At 39.6% G+C, this 22090-nt stretch overlaps 4 protein-coding genes and 1 pseudogene across 4 annotated transcripts; 2 read left to right on the top strand and 3 right to left on the bottom strand.

The window, feature by feature from the left end:
• Positions 1 to 3850: 3850 nt before the first annotated feature.
• On the bottom strand, positions 3851 to 9692 carry LOC131796419 (large ribosomal subunit protein uL4B-like). Its single transcript, XM_059114001.2, has 7 exons — positions 9652 to 9692; positions 8137 to 8409; positions 7075 to 7371; positions 6572 to 6735; positions 6300 to 6389; positions 5340 to 5423; positions 3851 to 4086 (listed from the first exon to the last, which is right to left on the bottom strand). Exons 1-7 carry the CDS (start codon positions 9652 to 9654, stop codon positions 3915 to 3917), a joined length of 1083 nt encoding a protein of 360 aa, XP_058969984.1. The 5' UTR covers positions 9655 to 9692; the 3' UTR covers positions 3851 to 3914.
• Positions 9693 to 10221: 529 nt separating this feature from the next.
• LOC131796398 (uncharacterized) lies at positions 10222 to 11020 on the bottom strand (annotated as a pseudogene).
• Positions 11021 to 11625: 605 nt separating this feature from the next.
• On the top strand, positions 11626 to 12452 carry LOC131796449 (uncharacterized). Its single transcript, XM_059114039.2, has one exon. It carries the CDS (start codon positions 11701 to 11703, stop codon positions 12172 to 12174), a length of 474 nt encoding a protein of 157 aa, XP_058970022.1. The 5' UTR covers positions 11626 to 11700; the 3' UTR covers positions 12175 to 12452.
• Positions 12453 to 13029: 577 nt separating this feature from the next.
• LOC131796431 (uncharacterized) lies at positions 13030 to 15360 on the top strand. The gene has a single exon (XM_059114016.2). It carries the CDS (start codon positions 13106 to 13108, stop codon positions 13598 to 13600), a length of 495 nt encoding a protein of 164 aa, XP_058969999.1. The 5' UTR covers positions 13030 to 13105; the 3' UTR covers positions 13601 to 15360.
• Positions 15361 to 17516: 2156 nt separating this feature from the next.
• Positions 17517 to 19830, bottom strand: LOC131796443 (microfibril-associated glycoprotein 4). The gene is made up of 4 exons (XM_059114033.2): positions 19543 to 19830; positions 18913 to 19296; positions 18146 to 18446; positions 17517 to 17710 (listed from the first exon to the last, which is right to left on the bottom strand). Exons 1-3 carry the CDS (start codon positions 19748 to 19750, stop codon positions 18175 to 18177), a joined length of 864 nt encoding a protein of 287 aa, XP_058970016.1. The 5' UTR covers positions 19751 to 19830; the 3' UTR covers positions 17517 to 17710; positions 18146 to 18174.
• Between the last annotated feature and the right edge of the window lie 2260 nt (positions 19831 to 22090).

Below are 22090 nucleotides of genomic sequence, written 5' to 3' on the forward strand. Positions count from 1 at the left end.
GACAAAAACCCCAAAAATGTAGTTATTTTTTAAGAAAGAGGGTTGTGGTTTGAAGATGGGCTTGACTGTTTCGAACGTGGTCTTCCAAAAGTATTGAAACAAGTTCAAGTTCAGATCCGTTTTTCCGGATGTTTCGGCAAAAATTTTCCACACTCCTACGCATCAACTGAGTTTAAATAAAACGGATGCGAGTTTCTCTTGTTTAGGTTGCCCCCTCGAAAAAATTGCGTCCTATTGTTTTGTTGATTGCATGTCGTTGATGACCTCCAATGTTTTAATTCTGTGCCATTTCCTCTTCATTCGTAGTTTAGACAGTTATCTCCCGTACAAATCCGTAGACATCGCCTAAAGGAATCTTGCTCCGACTTGAATAAATTCTTTAGAATTCCCAGTGTAAACAAATTAACAAGATTAAAATGCTATTTAAGGCCTTGGCAAACTTTTGTTTAAACTTCTACTGCATATGTTGTCGTCAATCTGTATTTATTTCATGACCACGATTTTGAACTTAGAATCCTACACAATATAGTTAATGGGAAAATTGGTGGAGCATTTTAATGAATCGAGTCACGGTAAAAATTAATTTGTTATGACCGGACTTTCACAAGTTGAAGTTGGCTAGTTCGGACGAATTCATTCATAAACCCTGAAAATTGATACGCCGACCTCTTCGCCTGCAGTGAAAACCGAAGAATATTAAAAACCTTGAACATGCTTCGAGTTGATGACGTGTTCCATGCTCACGCGACAGAACATTTCATAGTGTTCTTATTCAAATGGAGCACAGTGAACTGGCAATGCGTACGATATAAGATTGAATTTAAAACTAGCGTATGGTTGTTGTTTGTCCAGATAATTCTTCAGTTCAGTGTAGAATATTTCATTAATTTACTTTGTTCGTAATAACACTGGCACATCATGTATTTCCCTCAAACTTTTCGGCAGAGTTGTTTACAAAAATTAAATGCCGTATGGATTTCCTACGCCTACTCAAAAGTTCATCCAAACTACGCTTAAAATTGTCTTCGATGGCGCTTCCGTTCTTCCGCTGACAGTAATCCCGTCACATTTCGTCCTTTTTAAGTCTCTAAATTTCGAAATATGAATTCAACAACTTTTGAAGTCTGAAATGATATAGCAGCGTCAAACTTGCCCATTCCAGTCCTTACTGAGGTATAAACCAGTTCTGAAGTTACCAATCCCTCTCTCCGCCAGTAAGTTTCTCTTGTTTCGTATTTCCTCGAAATAACTGGCTGCAAATTCCACCAAGTCTTCATTTCGGGGTTTTTCATTGATAGCTGTTATGGTGAAACCTTCAAGGAGACAAATAAGATCTTCTGTAATACTGAACGGGTTCACTAACTGAGACGAAAACTTCCCATGTTTGGCAGCAATCTTCTGATGCATTTCTTCAAATAGCCGTCGCAAAGAATTTAACTTTTTTATGAAATGGACCTTCGCCTTGCTCCCAGCCTCTTGCTGTGAAAATACGTTATGGCCACTCTCAATGAAATCCCACAAGTTTAAATAGGGCGATATGTCAGCCTGAGTATTTATCACGGAAAGTTGCGAAGCCCTCACGCGAACTTCTCAAGACGGTGAATATGTGAACAATTGGATAAAAGATCTAAATATAAATGTCCAGTTCAACCACCAATACCCTGAATTGACCGGACACCTCATAAAAATATGCAGCTCTTGTTATTACTCGGTTTGGTTAACCAATTGCGATGATAAAAACCCACAGTTATCTCTCTCATGGCATTTAATCACCTTAATTGACTTAGGAAAGAGATTATAATCTTAAAACATAACTTATTATCCGATAAAATCCTATGCGACAACAGTCATGCTGGGATTTTAAAGGAATTATTTCAATGCACGTAAACTAAGACAATACCAGGTCGAGATTCGGTCAATGACTAATGGAAGACATGTGTGAACGCCCGTCAAGGTGTTAGTTTTCTATACATCCAGAAGCTTAGCTTTTAAATTACCTTGCCAACTAGGGGACCGCCTGTTCACCAGAAAACTTGTATTACGCTACTCATGCAGGCAAAAGCTGCTAAATGCAAGTTTTGACGCATCTCATTAATTCAGTTATCACCAGAATGTGCTTGGCCATCCAATATGAATAATAAATGTTAGGTTTTCGCTGATAGCGTGTTTCACGCCCTCTCTCACGTTACAACCCCTGCTGGGCTATACAAATAAACAAAAATGACGACGAAAGACAAGCCCGGAAATAACTCCCTTGACCACAAAATTTTCCATGAATTTCCTGCACGCGTGCGCACACAACCGTGCTTTTGTTTTAGCTATATCGTCGTTCTACGCCTCACATTTCTTTATTTCTTTGAATTCTCTAATTTCGTGAAGTTTCCTTAGCACTTTAACCTTCCCTTAACTTGGTTTCAGACGTCTTAAGCGAATAATTCTCTCGTTCGTAACACGAGATATTAGGGACTTTTAGCAGTTAGGACGGCAACGCCAAGGAAGACGTCGATTTTAAAAATGAATATATATTTGTTTAGTTGGAATTTCGCGACTGACAGAATGTATTCACCATCTCTTACGGCGCCGCGAGTTAATCTCAGCATAACGTATAAGAGCGGCGTTGAGTTCCAAACGGAAACTTAAATAATTTGCCGTCGGGGTTTCCTTTCTTCGACCACGCAAATTTTGATGATTTCACGTTATTTCACAGAGGACGGCTTAGAAATGTAAACAGTTTTAAAACGCACGTGCTGAGCTATTGTTCTGCTCATTTGATCTTTTGTTTTGCCATGTCCTCGTTGTCGTCGCCGTCGCAGCTTGCTAAAGGTCCCCCAAAAACGACTATGACGTAATGCCCCATATCACCGGTCGTGAGCGTTCCTGCACAGAAACTTCGCACGGCAAACGCAGTTTGGATGTTATTTATCCGGCATTTAATTTTTTTTTGCTTTTATCTTATTGCATAAATTCAGTCACCATTTCTCATAAAGATTTTCCATGACCACTCCATTAGTTTTGATCATCAGACTTTAACGAAAATGTCTAGCTTCTATACGGCGGCCTGAGCACGTCATCCTTTTCGAGGCAACTCTCAGCGGCCAAATATTTGCGCATGTGCGAGCTTTAAAGTAGCTAAGTGGTGTGTACGATCGTTGCTTTTCCGCGGCTGACCTAGGATGGGGTTCCGTCTGGTCTCTAGCGCTGTAGTTTTTAACTGTCAGCACTGCTTCAGGGAGATAGTGGGCCTACGAGCCTTGGCGATGGTCAGAGGGTCTTTAGAGTTCACGCCCACCGAGTATTCGCTAAGGACGAGGTTGCGCGCGCTAATCAGATTACGACATAGTTCATAATTTTTTGACGGAAGAACTGCTCACTAAATTATGGATAACATGGCATCCCACCCGAGAGAGAGAGCAATTCCTCCAGGACTTGTGGAGCTCCTTGAAGGATTTGTACTTGTAATTTTGCGTGACAAGCCAGAAGACTTGCTGGAGTATGCTGTTAAATATTTTTCCTCAGCAAAGAGGAGGAGGAACTCTCTGAGAGAACATGGAGCAAGCGTTGAAGACCTGGGAGTGGACTTCTACACGGCTACAGACTGGAACGGGCTGGTCTAAACAATCCTTACAAGAGAATCTGTGCTGTGTGTTTAGAGTGAACTGTCATGCTAGTATGTCAGTTTAACATTAATAACTATTAATATATTATTTTCTTCATCAAGCTGTAGGGGCCAAATGAAATCTTAGAATAAGCTATTGCTTTTGAACTCCAGATAAACAACACGAATACACTGGAAATTTATCATGTCAATAAACCTGTTGGGGTTATAAATGAGCCTAAAACCAACATACGATTTCTACACTGAATTCACTGCTGTTTTATTCGTCCTTTCATTACAGCATTAACAGTTGAGCAATTTATTTTCCTTCTCTCTTCTTGCTCAGTACTGCCTCTTTAGCAGCCCTTCTCCGCTCTACAGTCAGCATCTCAGCACGTTTGACACTCTTAGCGTGAGGGTTCAGCTTCATCAGCACGCCCAAATTCTTGAGTGGATTCTTCTTACGGATTGCTCGGCGGGTCCTCTTAGGTCTAAAAAATCAAAAATTCAATTTTAATCAGCATTAAGATCTGAAATAAATGAAGACGATCTTCTGAAAAAGTTCAGGCCTGTACGGGATTTAAACCCACGACCTTAGCAATACCAGTGCAGTGCTCTACCAACTGAGTTAACAAGCCAACTGGGAGCTGGTCATTAAGTTGGTTCGTAATAAACCCGTGAATTGATGAATAAATGATTGTGAATATATTAAAATGATATATGTGAAATGCATATTAAGAAATGAATGAGAGCGATCTTCAGAGGAATGAACACCAATTAATCAGTGGTAAAAATGAGGCCTGAAAGAAAACTTCAGGCCTGTAAGGGATTTGGACCCATGACCTCAAGAACGACAACTCAGTTTATCTTGCCCTTTCACCCCAACAGATCTGATTGGTACCTCTCCCAACAGGCTGATATAATTTTCTATTAACCGTTAACGTTTCACACCCTAACATCAGTATACAAACTTTCCATACTGTTCTTAAGGTGCTGACAAAGAGAACTTGTTTAGATATCAAGAGCTTTAACACTTCCTTTATTTTTCCTGACTTTAATGTGTGATTCAGGGGTGACATTGTATGGAGAGAGTTAATGAAACTCTGAGAAAATCTTTCTAAATTTATTCCAGATACACAAAAAAAGACATTAAAAAAAAAAAACACATTTACACTGTAGGGAGAAGGTACATGTGTATGTGTCAATCAAATCTGGGATACACAAAGCCACCACTGTGAATGAGGTCTCTTAGGAAAAAATTTCCAATGATATTATGAGATGTGAACTCTAATTGCTACTAATCAAGTTCTTCCAATGCTTATTGCCAAAGCAAACAGAGATGAAAAAGATGTACTGTAATTCATTCATGTAGCCTGTGTTCCAAATGGGATTGTACTTTTTTTTTGTAAGTGAGCCTAGAAACCATAGCTGCCCTGTAAATAGTTACAACATTTGAGAATAGGGTATGTAGATGATGTGCCTTCCATTTAGATTAGGAATTTCCCGTTAAAATTTTCATAAAGAACTATCAAATTGAAACCATACAAATCCCATCACATCAGAATAGGGATGGTCTGCCAAAATGTTATACCATACAGGCTGTTGAAAAAGTTTCAACACCACAAATTTGAATTTTCTACAGTCATCAACTAACTGGATTTGCCTCTTGCAGTACAGTGGAAACATTTACACTCAATTGCTACCACATCACCTTGCACACATCTACAATCTAATTATTACTTACCCAGCAGGTCTGATAACAGACTGTATCTCCTCACTGTTGATGAGGCGATTGAGGTCAGCATTGCTCATGATTGTTTTGGGAAGACTTTAAAGGGTAAAACGAGAAAGCTGTGTCAATTCATTACATGCAATTGGTATAATTATCATGTCAACCTCTCAAAACCACATAAAAACACTTGAGTTCTATAATGGGTGATTCAAGCTAAGAACCTCAAAAACCCTGAACCAATTCCAGTCAATCATTGTGGACAAGTCTCAAAGACACCTAAGCACTTTTAGTAGAAGGAACAATGACAGGCACTTCAATTGGTATTCTAGCTTTTCAGCTAATTTTAAATTTTTTAGGTAAGATACATTAAGTACCAATTTTGATTAACTCTTCTGGGAAATGCTTGTGATTGCAGACCAATTCAACACACTCATTCGATACTCTAAAGTAATTAGACCTAGAGGGGAGAGTCCACCATGCCTTCATGTAATATATCAAACACGAGGAAGAGTGTTTCATCCGATGTCCAAACACCGAGAAGTGGTTGAGAAAACGAGGCGCAGCCGAGTTTTTTTTAATCAACTTCAAGGTGTTTGGATATCGGATGAAACACCCTTTCGAATGTTTGATATAGCTTCTCAAACCATTAATAATTCTTAGAGAAAATCAAAGCAAAAGTTCACCAGATTTTATGATAATTAAGATCACATATCCAAACCTCCTTCATGGTTGTAATTTCCTTTGTTTTCTCAGCATGAATTATTAATGAGTTTGAGAATCATTTGTCAAGCCTCTCAGTACAACTGATAACTTATTCTCCCACATTGCTGTGGTCAAGTCTAAAGTTGCAACTGCAAGAAGGCTCGAGCAAAATTAGTAAGCTTTAACACTTTAAATCTTATGTGCAGTGGGCTACATTTGCAGAAATCCCCTTACTTCAACTTAACAAAAATGAAATTAAAGTTTTCTTACTTGAAATCCTTCTTTTCTGTGGATGGTTTCTTTCCTGTTCCATACAAGGCATCAAGCTTCTCGATTGCTCCCTTGCTCCAGATGCAAAACCTATGAGACAGAACAAACAAAATACATTGAAGATCTGAATCAACCGCTCATGATATCCTAAACTATTGAGACTGATATCAAAAGCAGCAGTTAACTGTGTGTTGACTTTAAGAGTGTACAAGCCATGGTAATGTGGAGTAACGTAAACTCATGTTCTTGATATTCATCTTGTGTCCTCCTACCTGCCTAGGTGACCACCAGGGCAAAGCTTCAGAAGATTCAGACGATCCACTGACAAGATATCAACCCCTGGTAAATTGCGAAAAGCCTTTTTCACTCCATGATCTTCGTTGTAGATGATGAGGGGCCCTTTGCGCATCACAGTTCTACGGTTGCGCATCTTGCCCTGATAGCAAATTTAAAATAAATATTACCAAGGTACAAATGTATAGGAGAGGAAATCTTCAATTGAAAAATACTCAAGATTAACTTGGTTTTTAAAATTAGAACCTAGTTTTCCATTCACTATGAGGAAGGGCAATGTTGTTAACATGTAAAGAGTACTGAATATCAAGTTTTGCAACTGGTTGCATCATCGCAATACCATCTTTTACCTTTGCAATGCCTTCTGGCTGGTCTACAACCAAGGGGTTCATCCTCTTTCTATCAAGAATCACTTAGGTTGAACCCTCCATCAGAACATAGAAATGCTCAACTGTTTTCAAATTCTTCAGTCCAAACTTACTTTGCCTGCACGGATCTTCTTCGACTCCTTGCATTTTTCTACATCTCCATAAGCATTTATTGACTTGAGGAGCTTCACTGCAGCACTAGTCTTCTGAAGGGATTCAATTCCATCTGAAACAACCAATGGAACCTCAGGGATCTCATCAACATGGTGACCACGAGCCATCACAAGAGCAGGGAGGGCAGAAGCAGCCAGGGCTGAGCACATAGCATATCGGCGCTGTTTCTGATTGATCTTTCGATGCCAGCGTCGCCAGGTTTTTGTAGGAGCAAACATACGTCCACCTCTACACATCTAAGTTGCAAGTAAAGGAAGTACAAAACTATTGCAGCAAACATACCATAACTCCTAAATAGGGTGCATATAGTATTCTCATTCATAAGAAACCCCCTTCAGACAGCATACAATTATATATGGTCATAACTGCAAATGCACATACAGTGAGGATAGATTTGGGCCAGTCAAATGTTATGAACTTCAAGATCTTCCTAGGATAACAACACAAGGTCAATTATTTGGTTGGCTGAGAATGTGGTTTGTGTTAAGTGACTTAGAACTCCTCATTTAGACACCAAAATCTATGAAAGACAAGAGTTCAACCATGAATGGGATTATCTTAACATTTGCATTCCAATCCAATTATAACATATTTGATGTTACAGAAAAGCATGCAATCTAATTAGCATTAATTAAGAACAAACAGAAATCTAACACAGGGTTAAAGGGAATTCAAGTTAAGGTAAGCCACATGCCTGGCATATTGCCAGATTAACCAAATTGTCAAATGCCACCTACATGACAAAAAGATAGCAAGTAACTGTGACCTTTGAAATCATAACACACTTAGACATGGAAATGCATGATGCACACCTAGCATAAATAGTCAGGAGCACAAGTTTAAAAAGAGCATCAGAGGTATGACAAAATTATTTCAAACTCCTTCAGTACAAACAAATGATTTAGGCCCATCACCATCTGGACTTTGATTTCAGGAAATTTAAACAATACATATGATGAAAAAAATTGGTTTGCATTAAATAATCTCAAGTTCAAGGATACATTGCCAAAAGCACCCTGGCCTGAGCGGTGTGTACCACCACCTCTCACACGAGGAATCCTGGCAACAGCACGACCAGTACCCCAGGACTCAGCAGATGTCTGATGACCTGCAAGCTTGTTCACAGCATAAGGTTGCCGTTTGTTCTTGGCCATGTTGGTGTGGACAAAGCCCACAACATCAGGACGAATGGGAGCTTTGAAAACAGCAGGCAGGGTGGTCTGTCCAACATTTTCTCCTGCCTCATCGTATACTGTTATTAATGGTCTAGCCGCCTAGAAGAAAAGACAACAAGCATGTATTTTTCATTCTTACATCATGGCTATCCATTTAATGTAAATTGGATGGCACAATTCTTACAGTGGCTGATGGATGGCTTAAAAGAGCTTCAGAAACTGTCTTAGGTGTCTGGGAACATAGTCACAGGCAGAATTTTTTGAAATGTACAGTCCTCAAAAATGACACACAATGCAAAGAATCCCAAGTTATTTTTACACTTGTGTCACACCAAATACACAAAATCCAGCTTCTTAAACTGGTTGTGTACCATTCTAGAGAGAAAAAAAGATGATAGACTTAAATTGAGTTACTCTAGTGTTATGGTTCCACTATATTTAAAATTACACGAGACTTTATAATTTGACCAGAGTTTTATGATCCCACTCTGTTTAAGATCATATGAGACTTAATTTGACCACAGTAACTAAAAATAAGCTAAAGGCCTGTTATAAGGGACAAAACTATACAGCTTGATTGTTCGGGTCAGTATAGATTTTTGTAGTTAAACTATTTTCAAGGGAACATATCCCATCTCTTCAGACACAAGCTCTACACATAGAAAAAATTTGAGATCATATAAGCTATTGCACTCATGAGTGTTTCCTACTTCAACAATTTTGAAGGAGAGACACTATTTGACCGTTGGTTAGACTTCAGGGGCCTCGAGGAAACACTTTAATGACAAGACATACATCATAAATTCCAAATAGTTTTAACAGACTGCATATGATTCACCACTACGGATGAAAAACGAAAATTTGTCTCTCATCTTTAGACTAACAACACTCTTCTTGCCATTTGCTATTTTCTTTGTATGTGTTTCAATAAATACAACACAAACCGTGGATATATTTCAAAGGCAGCCTTATTTTCTCCCAGCTTATCTGATGACCAGTACATTTTTCTTCGTTTGCTCCGTCAAGAGCAAACTACCTTGGCAATTTTATACATAGAAGGACACAGTTTAACGTTCAAATTCAGAATTAAGCTTTCTATTCGACATCGTGAAAGGTTTAAAGGAGCATTTTCCGTGTGATCCCCCCAAAATTAAGTCTAAACGCAAGTTCGAACAGCACCGTAACGAAACTAAACGCAAAATTCCATGCCAAATATGTTATATTTTAGCGTCAAATTTAGTGAATTTGCAGATTAGTTTATATTGAATCTAAATGATACGATAGGAAGTTTTGGCTGGGTAACAGATTAAAATAATTTGACTTTTTTGTCTTCTCACCCACCATTATATCGTAATTTCAAGATGGCCGGCGAAAGAGAGGGAAAGTACCACGTGTGTAAAGATTAGTGGGGCTGCCCAGGGAATCTCGAAGGGTTTGTAGTGCCCAGATCCCCTCTTTTTTTTTCTTTTTTTTTTTACATTTTTTTATTTACTGTATTTTGGTAAGCTTGAACTTTCATTTAACACTCCTAGGTTTTTCGTGAAATCAACAACAAACTGCAGTAGTATTCTTTCAAGAGTTGTAAGTCCACAGTTCTCTGAATAGGGTTGTAATTTAATTCTAATTAATCATCATCACATCAGCGATCTCTAACCGGAACTGAATATTGTGCATATATAAAGAGGAATCTATGCAAAGTTGATTGTATTTTATGTTTTCGTAACACTTAAAAAAAGACAAAAAAAATTTCAAGAGTTTCTAAATCAATCCTCATGTTCCACGATCTAGAGAAGCTCAAGATAAACTTGTGAGCAGTTTTGAGTTTTTCTCTCCTCAGGAAAAACCACATCAAGCACTTTATTTACACGGAATATGTCAAAGTGGTAATCAGATTGTTACGTACAAGCTAAGCTAGTATACGATTGTATAAATGCACACTGCGAATGCAATCTTATTGATCAAGACACGAACTAAATGAGCCCTGCTCCACCTCACAACACGATCCACTACGTAGGTAGGATCCTTTTTCGAACAGACATTTTCGTGGATGATAGGGTCGATGAAATAGGGCTTTAGAACTAATAGAGTGTACGGCATGTTAAATAAAAGCAGCCCAGCGACAATTAGCCACGGCAGACCACGGGTACGGTCCATGTAGTATAACACGACGACGGAGATCTAAGGGAATGCAGACAAACTCATCATCAGTCGTGCACAGCGATGGAAGCTCGTCAGCCATTGGCGATGGATTGCTACAGCGTCCTTCATAGTCATTCTTGATGGCTGCTCCACGGCAACCACATACACAGCTATTCCTGTCATACTGAGCCCGCAAAGAAACGTGTTCACACACTCGACAATCGTGAAGACTTTTTCTGGGTTTACGTTCAAGTTTACTATTCTAAAAAATTCTAGTTTAAGCTCTCTTTGTGTTCTCTGACTACCAACTCACGCACATTTATCGGCGGACGCGGATCAACCTTTTCAAACAAATAAACACACCCTTGACTGGGTTACCCGTTGCGCGGTAGCGTGACATGGCAACTACAAAAGGCAAATTAAGTATGACACCTGCCCATTGTGTTACATTTGAAAAGAAAGCGTTGTACTAATGAGTAGAGTTCTTCTTGCCTAATAGTAATTAAAGTATACTTATGAGAATCATTATCTCTCCAGCAGGTAAAACTTCTGCAACCGTGACCAAATTCATTATGACACGGTTCGTTCGCGTTATTTCGGTTACTTTGCGCTTCAGTTAAAAAAAAAAAGACGAATGTTTAAGACTCATTCTATAGAGTGAAAGAATTGGAGAAATTTGAAGTTTCCCATAGCATCAGGAGCTCGAACGATTATCTGTAATAGTCGTCAAAGTAAGATAGATGAATAAAAAGACACCTATGATGAAAAATGCAAAGCTAGAATCTTCTTTCAAGATAGACCAAGCCATGGTGTAATTCTGCAGACTGCAGATAAAAGAAATTAAAAGCTGTCGCTTATCAAGGCAGGTTTGCTGGCTTGCAGCATGCATATCGCATAGGGAGTTGATAGGAGCTCCCTCAAGTACGCGTCACTGTTCCTGATCGTGCGACTCGACAGATAAACCTGAAAATACTAGAAGGGATGGGAAAACTTTTTATTTTGTTCAATTTTTTTGTTTGTCGGTTTGTTTCTCCTTTAAGATGGTCATTCATTTAAGGAATAAAAGTTTCTGCAAATACGCCTCTCAGTCACGAGTTGAGAACGCGTGACAAAAATCAAATTATGCACGCGTATGTCATTAATATGTAAATCGATCTGTCTACATTTATTATTCAATTGAAAGGGCACAAATTAAGGTCTAGTGCGTGTTGGTACGAATCTGTGGAATAGTAGGCCGACTTTTCTTGAATCATGGACGCTGAAGATGTACTGAAGCTGATAAAATTCACCTCAACGGTAGCCACGGGTGTTATAGCTGGCGGTGCAATCTACATCAACCTTGCAGAGCATCCTGCAAGAATGCAACTTGATGATGTTCAATCGCTTCATCGCCAATGGCGAGAGAGCTTCGATCGAGCGAAGTACTTGATGGCCGGGACATCGCTGCTGCCGATTGCTGGAGGAATAGCAGCATTTGCTATCGATCAGAGCAAAGGGAAACCTTGGCTGATTACTGCCGGGCTGATGGCATTCAATATGCCGTACACAGCTCTCGCCATGAAGTCGCGCGTCATAGATCCCATTTATGATTATGAAGTTGCTGCAAAGATGGATCCCGGAAAAGTGAGAGACACTGTGGATAAATGGAACACTTTTCACAAAGTCCGCACCATAATAGATGTGTCTACACTGGCCTGGTGTGTGTACAATCTTGTTTACAACTGAGTGGCGGCCATGTTTAAAACTGAGTTGAATGGATTTTAAAATCAGGGACATTTTGTCGAATGGCGATAACCCTTAAATTACGGTGTATTGGGAGAGAATTTTCTTTCATATTCGTTTGGGATATTTCTTTTCAAAGCGTTTGTCTGATTTATGTTGAAAAATAGAAGTGTTCCAAGACGAGTGGGGTCGCTAATGCGTGGAGTGTTGTAAACCTGTACGTTAATTTGTGCAATACGGTACAGTGCAGATAATGGATCACAATAAAAGAAGTCAAATGAGATACAATTGAGTTTTCATCTATATTTTTAAGTCAAGCAACAATTTATACTTTCTCGTGCCTCTTGCACCATGAGTTTAAGTCCGGAGAAAGAAATGTTAATTTTTTTGTCTCGACTTTCAGTGCTGTTGTTAGCTGTCAACTAAGCAGGTGTTTTTTTATATTAAATAGATGATCGGAGTGTCGCTAACTATGACTCGCTCGGTTAGGTTTTACAATCGTATACCCAAATTTTCTTTTTCTATGAAATTATTCATCTGGTCACTGAATTAAAAATTGCACATGTGATTATGATCCACATTAGAGTGGCGCAACGGTGCATAAACACCTCGCTAGAATATCAAAACAATGTAAAAACATAGGTGACGTGAAATATTCAAGTTTGAAAGATAAAGATCCCTTTTATTTTCTAATGATATATTCTGAATTAAGGAGCTCCCCCATTTTCAAATTGAGTTCCGTCTCCCAAAAAAATTAACAGACAGGCCAAACAAAGGCTCGTTGGGTGCTTTTCAAAATTCTGCGCCCACGCTATGTCCATGAAGCAGCTGTTGTGTTGACAAAGTGCGTTGGTCCTTGACGCGCAGGCAAAAGCTTTAGGTGTTGTACTCTTGAGCTCTGTTAGGGTTAAGTCAGATAGCTTTATAGAGGAAAATGGGGTTTGGTTTGGACGACTTGTTTCCATATCTCGAGGTCATTTCCACCGTTGCAGCGGGTATGTTTGTCGGAGGTGCGGTGTACATCAATGTTGTTGAACATCCCGCCCGAATGACGATTCAAGATACTTCATCTTGTCACAAAGAGTGGATGGAAAGTTTCGATCGAGCGAAGGTTTTCCAGAGTCGCTTGGCGTTAGTCTCTATAATTTCTGGAGCTGGTGCATACTACTGTAACCCAAAAAAGGGTCTTCCTTTCCTTGTCGGAGGAGGTCTGATTGCAACGATCTTCCCGTATACGCTGTTCGTTCTGAAACCAAACTCGATTGACCCCATTTACGACAAAGAAGTGACCGCCAGAAAGAGTGAGGGTGTCGTAAGGGAGACCATAGACAAGTGGAACAGCTATCACATGGTCAGAAGCATTATTACCTTTCCAGTTTTTGTGGGATACGTCTTGTACCTTTCCAGTGGCCATAAAAAGTTCTGGTGAAGATGGGGACAAATTGTGACAGTCACATGACATCATAAATATATTATGTTATGCAGTAGTTAGTTTTATTACGATCGAAGTATGGATCTCTTTCACCTATGTAACCTGCGGGCGTATCGTTTATTGAAACAAAAGGGGGATTTTGCTTATTTTCTTAAATTCACAACATGGAATTTATCTACCTTCATCAGCTTTCAAGAGAGAGTGCTCAGTATTTTCTAGGTGAAAATTAGAGCTGCCATCTTTGATTTTTACAACAGCAGAGGCTGGGGGGGGGGGTGGGGGGGGAGAGAGAGAAAGAAATTTAAATGGGGTGAGTAACATTCAGTAGGTGGTGGGTGGTGGTGCAAAAGAAATTACTTCTCTCATTTCCCTGCCTCCTTCCCCCACTGTCCTCTCCAACTATCAGTCAAACTTGGCTGGTTAAATAAATGTTTGTGAGCTTGGTAAGATTATTTGCCTTAATAAGACATCTGTACAGCGGACTAGGCTTGCAATCTGTAATCAACCTAGTGTTTGATATCATACAGGATATGGGATGGATTCATATTGGTCTACAATCAGATATTCCCTTTTTCTAAGGAGCACAAGAGTGCAGCAGCAGCTCAAGGTTCTTAACCACCAACTCAACACTGCTACACTTTTGTGCTCTCCTAGCTAAGATAGAACTCCTAATTGCTGGTAAGGTTTACTTAACCACTTAGGTCAATTTTTCTGTAGCATAAACGTTTGTCATAGTAACGAGTTAAACTTCTAAACATACCCTAGGGGTCACTTTTTTTTTCTGCAGGTAGTCAAGTGTTTCAAGGCCCAGTTGTACAAAGGGCAGATAATGCCATTCGACAGGCCCTGGTTGTTTGAAGGGTAGATAACACTATCCACTGGATAAATTGTCATCCAGCAGATATTGTAGTGTGTTTTGTTAACACTTAACTACTGGAGAGCACTATGCAGCCTTTGAACGAGCGAGGCCAGACAAATATCTCTCCAGTGGATTGGAGTTAACAAAAGGCACTGTGCTAACCTCTGGATAGGGCTTTATACAGTGGATAACTGTTGAATAACTAGGGCCAGAGGTATAGATATTTTCATGTTGTGTTGTTGGAGACTAGAGGCATATGAAATAGTTAACAAGTTGATTTGCAAATGTGGGAAAAGTATGAATTTCTGTGAATTTTCCTTTGTGATGACTGAAAGAAACACAGTCAGTGTATATTTAAGGTCAGCTGCAAAATGTAAGCAAGGTTAGGAATTAGGGTGGTAGGGATTAGTAGTTTGTTATTGTATTTACTTTCTGGCTGTCTCTTTGAATGCTATAATTACTTTGTCTTGACATTCCTCTCATCAACAAACTTGTAACATCAATTGTTGGTTGTACTTAACTGTGGAAATGTTTTATCTGTACACTGGTGCTCAAGTTGGGCACATGTCAATTTTGGTATGCACTGTTGGCAACTTGCAGTAGGGCCATTCAGTTTTTGATCTTTTTTAAGCCTGCTAAAAAGGAAACCATCTGAGAGGAAGGAAAGTTGGAGCAGCTGCCCCCAAGGGAAGGGGGCCACATTTGCATCTCACCAGCCTAAAGCCCATGCAGCAAGTTGATTATTATTTTGAAGTTATGACTTTTTTCAAAATAAATGAGGTCATGTGCAAGTTGAGACCCACTCCCCCTTTCCCTCCCAGTTGTTTTCCTGCAATTCTTAAAACTCTTCCAACGAAAACTGATGCATCCAATAGATTCTTGAAGTGAAGGCTGAAAATTTTGCAATGAATTTAAACAGGAATTAAGTGGTTATAAGCTTTTTTTTTGGTTGCAATATTCAATTTTATTCTACTTTGTTGTGTTCAAGAACACTCGTGAAAACCATTGTTTCATTTTTCTAACGAACTTTCCCAAGACGTTTGCTCAGAATTGAATCTATCGCTAATATTTTTGCCTTCTTCCACGCTTTTTGTTAAACCTATGCAGCGGATATAGCAAGGGTAGTTAAAAAGAAGAACTTTCGACCCATCTAATCCTTAACGATATCTTGGACTGTTAACACATGTCTGCATATACTACAACAGCTAAAAGCTACGAAATGATTTAATGAAGAATGGAATTCTTGACTTCTCAAACATGAGAGGACCTGCAAAAAGAGGCATCTCACGCAAAACTTTCAGAGAGTAGCTTTGAGTCGAAAGTTTTTCAATGAAAATCGTCTGGCTTGTCGACATATTTTCCTTTTTTTAAGTAGGCATTCCGGTGCATGTGTTTTAGAACTTAAAAAGTGCAAGCATGATTGGATTCTTGCTGATCCTTGCTCTGTATTTGGACCGACTAAGATTCCCTTTTTCCCCGCACTCATCCCCCACCTTTTGATTTAAGGAGAATTTCGTCTCAGTCTTAAATGCTGACAAAACGCAGACTCGTCACGAGCCCACAAAATACAACGTTCTTTGAAACGTGAGGCAGTCTTCAAAGCGCCCACATTAATTTCAAAACTACACATATCCTACCCACTGCGTTAACTCGGTAACTCACCAGAAACAGAGCTCGTGATCATTCTTTAGCTTGTTAAGGATGGAATCCAGCCAATGGGCCGAATTGATTTTCATCTCGGTGCGACTAGCAGAATAGCGATATCCCTTACAACTGCGCAAGTTTACCCGTTGGCATGAGAGAAATTAGAGCAGTGAAGGTAGGCCCCGTTACCACCAAGACCATGATTTTCTCGGTCTTTAGTAGAAAGTGAGCGACTCTATGGTAGGACAGTGAGTCCGCAGCAGTTTCTGAGTTGCTGGATCTCAACGGGTCTAACAGCGAGCTATATAAGGGATTTTAGCTACTCTGAGAGCTATTTGCTTTACTATAAATCATCGTTTGAAGTGCATGCAAGGAATTTTCAATCCGACTCGCATTACTTGTCTGTTGCCTTACGAGTGCAAGACAAAAAATGTAAGGTATTACAATATCATCGGATGGAAAAGAAGAGAGAAGAAGAGGATATGAAAGAAGAGAGGAGATAGGAAGAGAAGAGAATGTACTTATGAGTGGAGTGGAGTAGACGCGAGAAGAGAAGAGAACAATTTTTTACTCTTTGTGCCAGAATTTTTCCCGGCTCAAATAACTCGCTTGTTGCCTTAATTGGCTTAAAGACAGTCCGGCATTTAAGACACATATATGGGTAAGATAAGATCGGACGATAGAAAAGGAGAGGGAAAGAGAATAAAAGAGAAAAGAGAGGGAAAAGGAAAAGAAGAGAACAAAAGAGGGAAAAAGAAAAGGGGAGAGGAAAGAAATGAGGATCATAGAACAGAACAAAACAGAAGCGGCAGATACAGCGATTTGGGATTGATTTCCTCGGCAAATTTCCAATGTCTATAACGTCGACCAGCAAAGCACAAAGAGACCGACTTTGAATGTAGATGAATACCATTTTGATTCGACTTAGTGCGAAAATCAGTTTTGTTGTCTTTAGCAATTGCCGCTAGGATTTCTAATTTATGTCAAGTAAAGCATTTTGAACACAAGGAAAAAATTTCAGCTTTCAAGCTTTAGACTAAATCGCGACGTATGAAAAGGTCAAGTTTTCTAAGACGTTAAAACATCATATGGCTGGCAACAACAAAAACTCAGAAAACGGAGAGAGATCAGAATTTATCCTCCCTGATCAGGGGAGGGAGGAGGACAGGCTGGTAAGTAGAGACGGGCACTAAACTCGCGTCTCACTGGCACGGGGGGTATGGTAACTATCACTTTTTCTCGACAGGAAGGGTGTTCACCCATGACCCCGTACTCTCCTCTTTTCCTTCTACTCAGCTACACCCTTGCCAGTTCTTGAAATTCAGCCAAAAAAAAAACAACAACAACAGCAAAACAGAACAAAACAATTCGGCCAATTAAGTTAAAGTTAACAGTTCATAACAACTGGAAGATGGTGGTATCGAGCCACTTTATTTTCTGGTCTTATTACAGTCTTTTCATACTAATCACACAAAGTTCATCTACTTTTTCGTAAAGCTTAAAAGAGTCCTGCACCTAGAGATGTATGGCTCTTTTCAACAACAACAAGCAAATGGTAAATACATTGAAAAAACAGACTACTTGAACTTCAAACATCTGAGGACCTGCAAAAGAAAGGCATGTGAAAGGTTTCTGTTCGGATGTGCACTTGTAGCTGGAAAGAATATAAGGAGTATATGGTTTTCATCATCATTATTATTATTATCACCATCATCATCATTAGTATTATTGTTATTATCATTATTGTTATTTCATCTTTGACGATCTGCTCTTTCTCTAACTTTCGAGTTGGCTTTATGTTCCTTACAAGAGCTCTTTTCCTAAACACTCCCTCTTTCTCTGGCTGGGTTAAAGCGAGGTATATAATCTCCTCTATGCGAAATTCAAATATAAAACTATTGCCTCAGTGGCAAAAAAAATAGCGAAGAATGATTACACGCCCACAAATGCATTTTTCTTTAAAACATAAGACACCATCAATAATCGTTATAATCAAGTGGACTCATTGCTGATATTTTGTCATTAGTACAAAAACGTACCAGAAACAAAGAGCTTTTGTATCCAGGGTCTACAATGGGATCCAATCATCGGGCCGAATTTTCATCTCAGCCCTTTTCGCGGAGTAATGGTACCCCTTCCAGGTGCGCCAGTTTACCCCGTCAGCGTAGGAGGCATGGGCGCCATGATGGTAAGCGCCGTTCAAATTGGAAGAGTGACATTTCCCGTACCACCAAGCGCCATGGTACAAAACGGCACAGTTACTGCTGTAAAGATCATTGTCTTTGTCCTTTGTGGTGAACGACAAACTTTTGTGACCGGACAGCGAATCACCAGCAGTTCCTACAGTTGAAAAAAGATTTTTGGACCTGAGTTACGTTCGATCGATAGTTTACAAGCTCGCTAGGATTATTAAGATCAAGTTCTTATAGCAAGAGAGAGGAAGGAACTTATCTTACTACCCCGCCCCCCAAGAAGGTTTTTGTAGCGTATACTGTCGAGCCCTTAAAACCATGACCCTGTTTAAAACAAAAAAAACGTAAGAGGTGCGCATCGACCACATTGTGCCACAACGAAGTTACACAGAAAAACTGTTTACAATTTTGAGAAATCGCTAGTACCACACTTGTTAATAGCGCATCTCCGAATCGTTCACCCTCTTCAAAGGTTTTGGTTCAAAAAACACTCTGCCCAAGGCGCTAAACAATGGTATACCTTTTCTTATACTTAAGCAACTACACCCTTTACGGTAAAATACTGAATAATGAATAAAAATATGTATTTGCAGTAAATGACAATAGGTTTTTACCATGGTATGTTCCAAGGCTCAGTTGATAATTGGAATTTCCACTTGACACAGCAAAGTAATCATACGCAGCATAAACTTGGTTGCCTGAGGTATCCTCCAAATCCACGCGCAGTTCGTATCGCTTCTTGTTGTTAATAGTCAGACCGTGTAACTTGTCAAGTCCCAGCCAAAACTCGCCCTGCAGGTTCCCAAACCCCACCTGATAGTCATTCCACCCGCGGTAGAAATCAACGGAGCCGTCCAGTCTCTTCTGAAACACTGTCCAGCCTCCGCCATCAGTGGTCTGGTCACAGAAAACATCGAAGGGCTTTTGATCATGTGGGTGGATCGTGTACACATCGCTGGTTTCATGACCGCTCTTGTAGATATCAGCACAGTCTGTTACTTTAAAAAAGGATTAAAGAATCTTATTAGAGCTAGCTATCTAATACCAATTACTGGTCCAAATTGTGATTTGGTTGGTTTGGAAGATGATTCAGCACCTGTGGGCTGTAGTCAGAAAATCAGTGAAACAAACTTGCTAAGATGGTTTACGGGGAAAACTCTCTAGTCAGCTGTTTCTCCAAAATTGATCTACCGCGTAAATCATGAGAGAACTAGGGTGCAGAATGCTGGCTAAAAGGTCCCTACCTTGTGAACAGTTGTCGCCCTCTTCAAGAAGCAAATCGATCTTTTTCTCGATATTTTCGTTTTGCTGCAAAATCTTTTTCAAAAGTTTACAAACAGGACAGGGATACTTATCCTGTATCTCTGAAGGGGCCGCGTTCCCAACGGGTACTTCGCAGAGGACCGACAGAACAAAAACAACAAAAATTGCCCCGTAAATGTGCACAAACATTTTGGGAGTTAGCGTTTACCCGCGGGTCTCTGTGAATGGATTGAATAAAGTGTTCAATGCTAGCTGAAATTTAAAGAACAGTTGACGCGCGGACGTGCATCAATGGAATACGATTTGCTGTGATGGACGTCATATATACAAACCTGTCTTTAGTGGGTGCAAAGTGTATTTGTTCAGATGGAGGCCTGCGCTTAATCGTTAAATCCATTGGTAAAAGGAGAAGGGGGGAGGGAGAAGGAGCCTAGGCCAACAGATGGAGAAAAGTTTTTTTTTTTCTTTTTTAATGGAATATTGTCAGAACACTAATAAATGATAGAAAAGCTTTTAGCCCGTGGGAAGTCGCACAGATGACCTTATCATTCTCACTATATCTCTTTAAAATGCACTAATATTTTTAGATTTAGGGTTCCTTTCCATGAACCTGTTCTCTTTCAATACCATCTGGTATAATCTTAAGCCAGAAGTTTATCATAGGCTTCTAATAGCAATTCTACATTAAGATGAAAATTTGCAGTTGACGCTTTAGAACTGATGTGCATTAAAGCGACAGCAGTGTAAACGCTGGGTGTTTTCTTTCATAGATAATAAAATACAAAAACGTAGGAGACCGAGTTCGCAGTAAGTAACGGCTCTTTCGGTTTCATGATTTTTTTGACTGTGGCTTTCCCAAGTTCCTTTCGATGGAAAATCTCTGTTTAAGCAACAACTGAAGTTGAGCTCAGGTCACGATCTTAACTTTACCTTGAAAGCCTGAAGTTCTGTCTATGATGAGGAGTAAATATTGATCGCAACTAAAATGATTAACGATAAAGCTAATTTATCTGTGGGAAGATGAACAGCTTGTATCCCAATAAATCTGGGAATAATTTTACACTTAAAGGATAACTCCAAGGTAAATACCAAGCAATTTTGTATTATTGGCCTGTTGTTTCTGTTTTGACTTGTAACAGTAGCCACACAGTGAAGTAGGATTCCCAGCCAGGAGTGAAAAGGAAACCCCCGAGAAATCTGTTGTTGTCTGCTGCCATTTTGTTTACAGGTAATATCTTTACTGCAATCAGCCAGATCACCATGTGTCCATCACCAGCCAGGGGGAGATAATGGCCAAAGATCACCAAAACATCAAAGTGATGTGTGGCACCTCTCCAAGTGGGTGGTAAAGAAGCTGACTAACAAAGCAAATCAAAGGGGATGTGAAGAGCTCTCACCATGGATACAAACGATCGCAAACCACCTATGGCGGTCTGCTGCAACCTGCAATGGTAATGTTTATGATCTTCGAGAAAAATGGAAGTCGGTGTTGAACCACATCATTGATAAGCACGTGTGGTAAGGAAATATTCATTTCCAATGATGCTGTCTTTGCAAAATTTCTTCCTCCGAAGCTAAGTCTGTTGGCTTTGCCAAACAGCCAAGCATTCTTAGCTTTAGAGGTAGTGGCCCTTAACACTTAACTGATGAAGGATACTGCCAAGATTACTGACTTATGCCACACTGGCAGACTCGAGGGTTATCACTCTATGATGCTCAAGTATTGCGCAAAACCTGGGCATTTCTCACACCTGGGCATAGTCGCTAGGGCCCGGCTTGCTGCTCTTGACAACAATCACAACTGGTTGTGGTCAAGCTGTAATCAAGTCAGGGGAACAGGAAGGCTAGGCACAGTACAAACTTTGCTTTCCCGAAGCAAACAAGCGATGGGTTGCGAAACCAGTAACCGAAAGAAATCGTGTGAATATTTTAAAGTTTTACTCTCTCAGGTTGTTCAGCGCTGTGAAGAGGGAAACATAATTGCCCAGGTAAGAATCTGAATTAATATTATTATTTTCAGGCTTCATGGTAGTTGCTTGGGCACAGCTATGTAAAAAAAAAAAAATTTTTCTGTCTTTTGTGTCTAGGCTAAATAGTCTAATTTCTGCCAACTTAGGGTTTAAAATATTCCTCTCAACATCCTCTGATTTGGGAACTGATTTGAAATCCAAATTGTTGATATAACTCTTACAGGTCTAGGAATAGATTTCCACTTGTTTCCTTGAGTTGAAATAAAGATAAGATTTATTGAAATTTTCAAAGATGTAATTAAAATGACAATAATAATAATAAAAGTAATAGGACATAATCTTCATATACTAAGCAATCCGGAAGTAATTCTTCTGCAACACAAATGCACTCCTTGAGCGGTTTAGTGGGCTGCTCCTACCAAAATGATTCAAATGATTCAAACTACACCAACGAAGTTATATTGACATATGCAGTGCGTTGTTCTTTGAAAAGAAAAGAACTAGCTTTCCATTGAGCTAAAGAGAGATGTATGAGAAAATCAGGAGAAAAGTGATGAAA

This window comes from Pocillopora verrucosa, chromosome 1 (assembly GCF_036669915.1).
Source record: "Pocillopora verrucosa isolate sample1 chromosome 1, ASM3666991v2, whole genome shotgun sequence".
NCBI classification, from domain to species: Eukaryota; Metazoa; Cnidaria; class Anthozoa; order Scleractinia; family Pocilloporidae; genus Pocillopora; species Pocillopora verrucosa.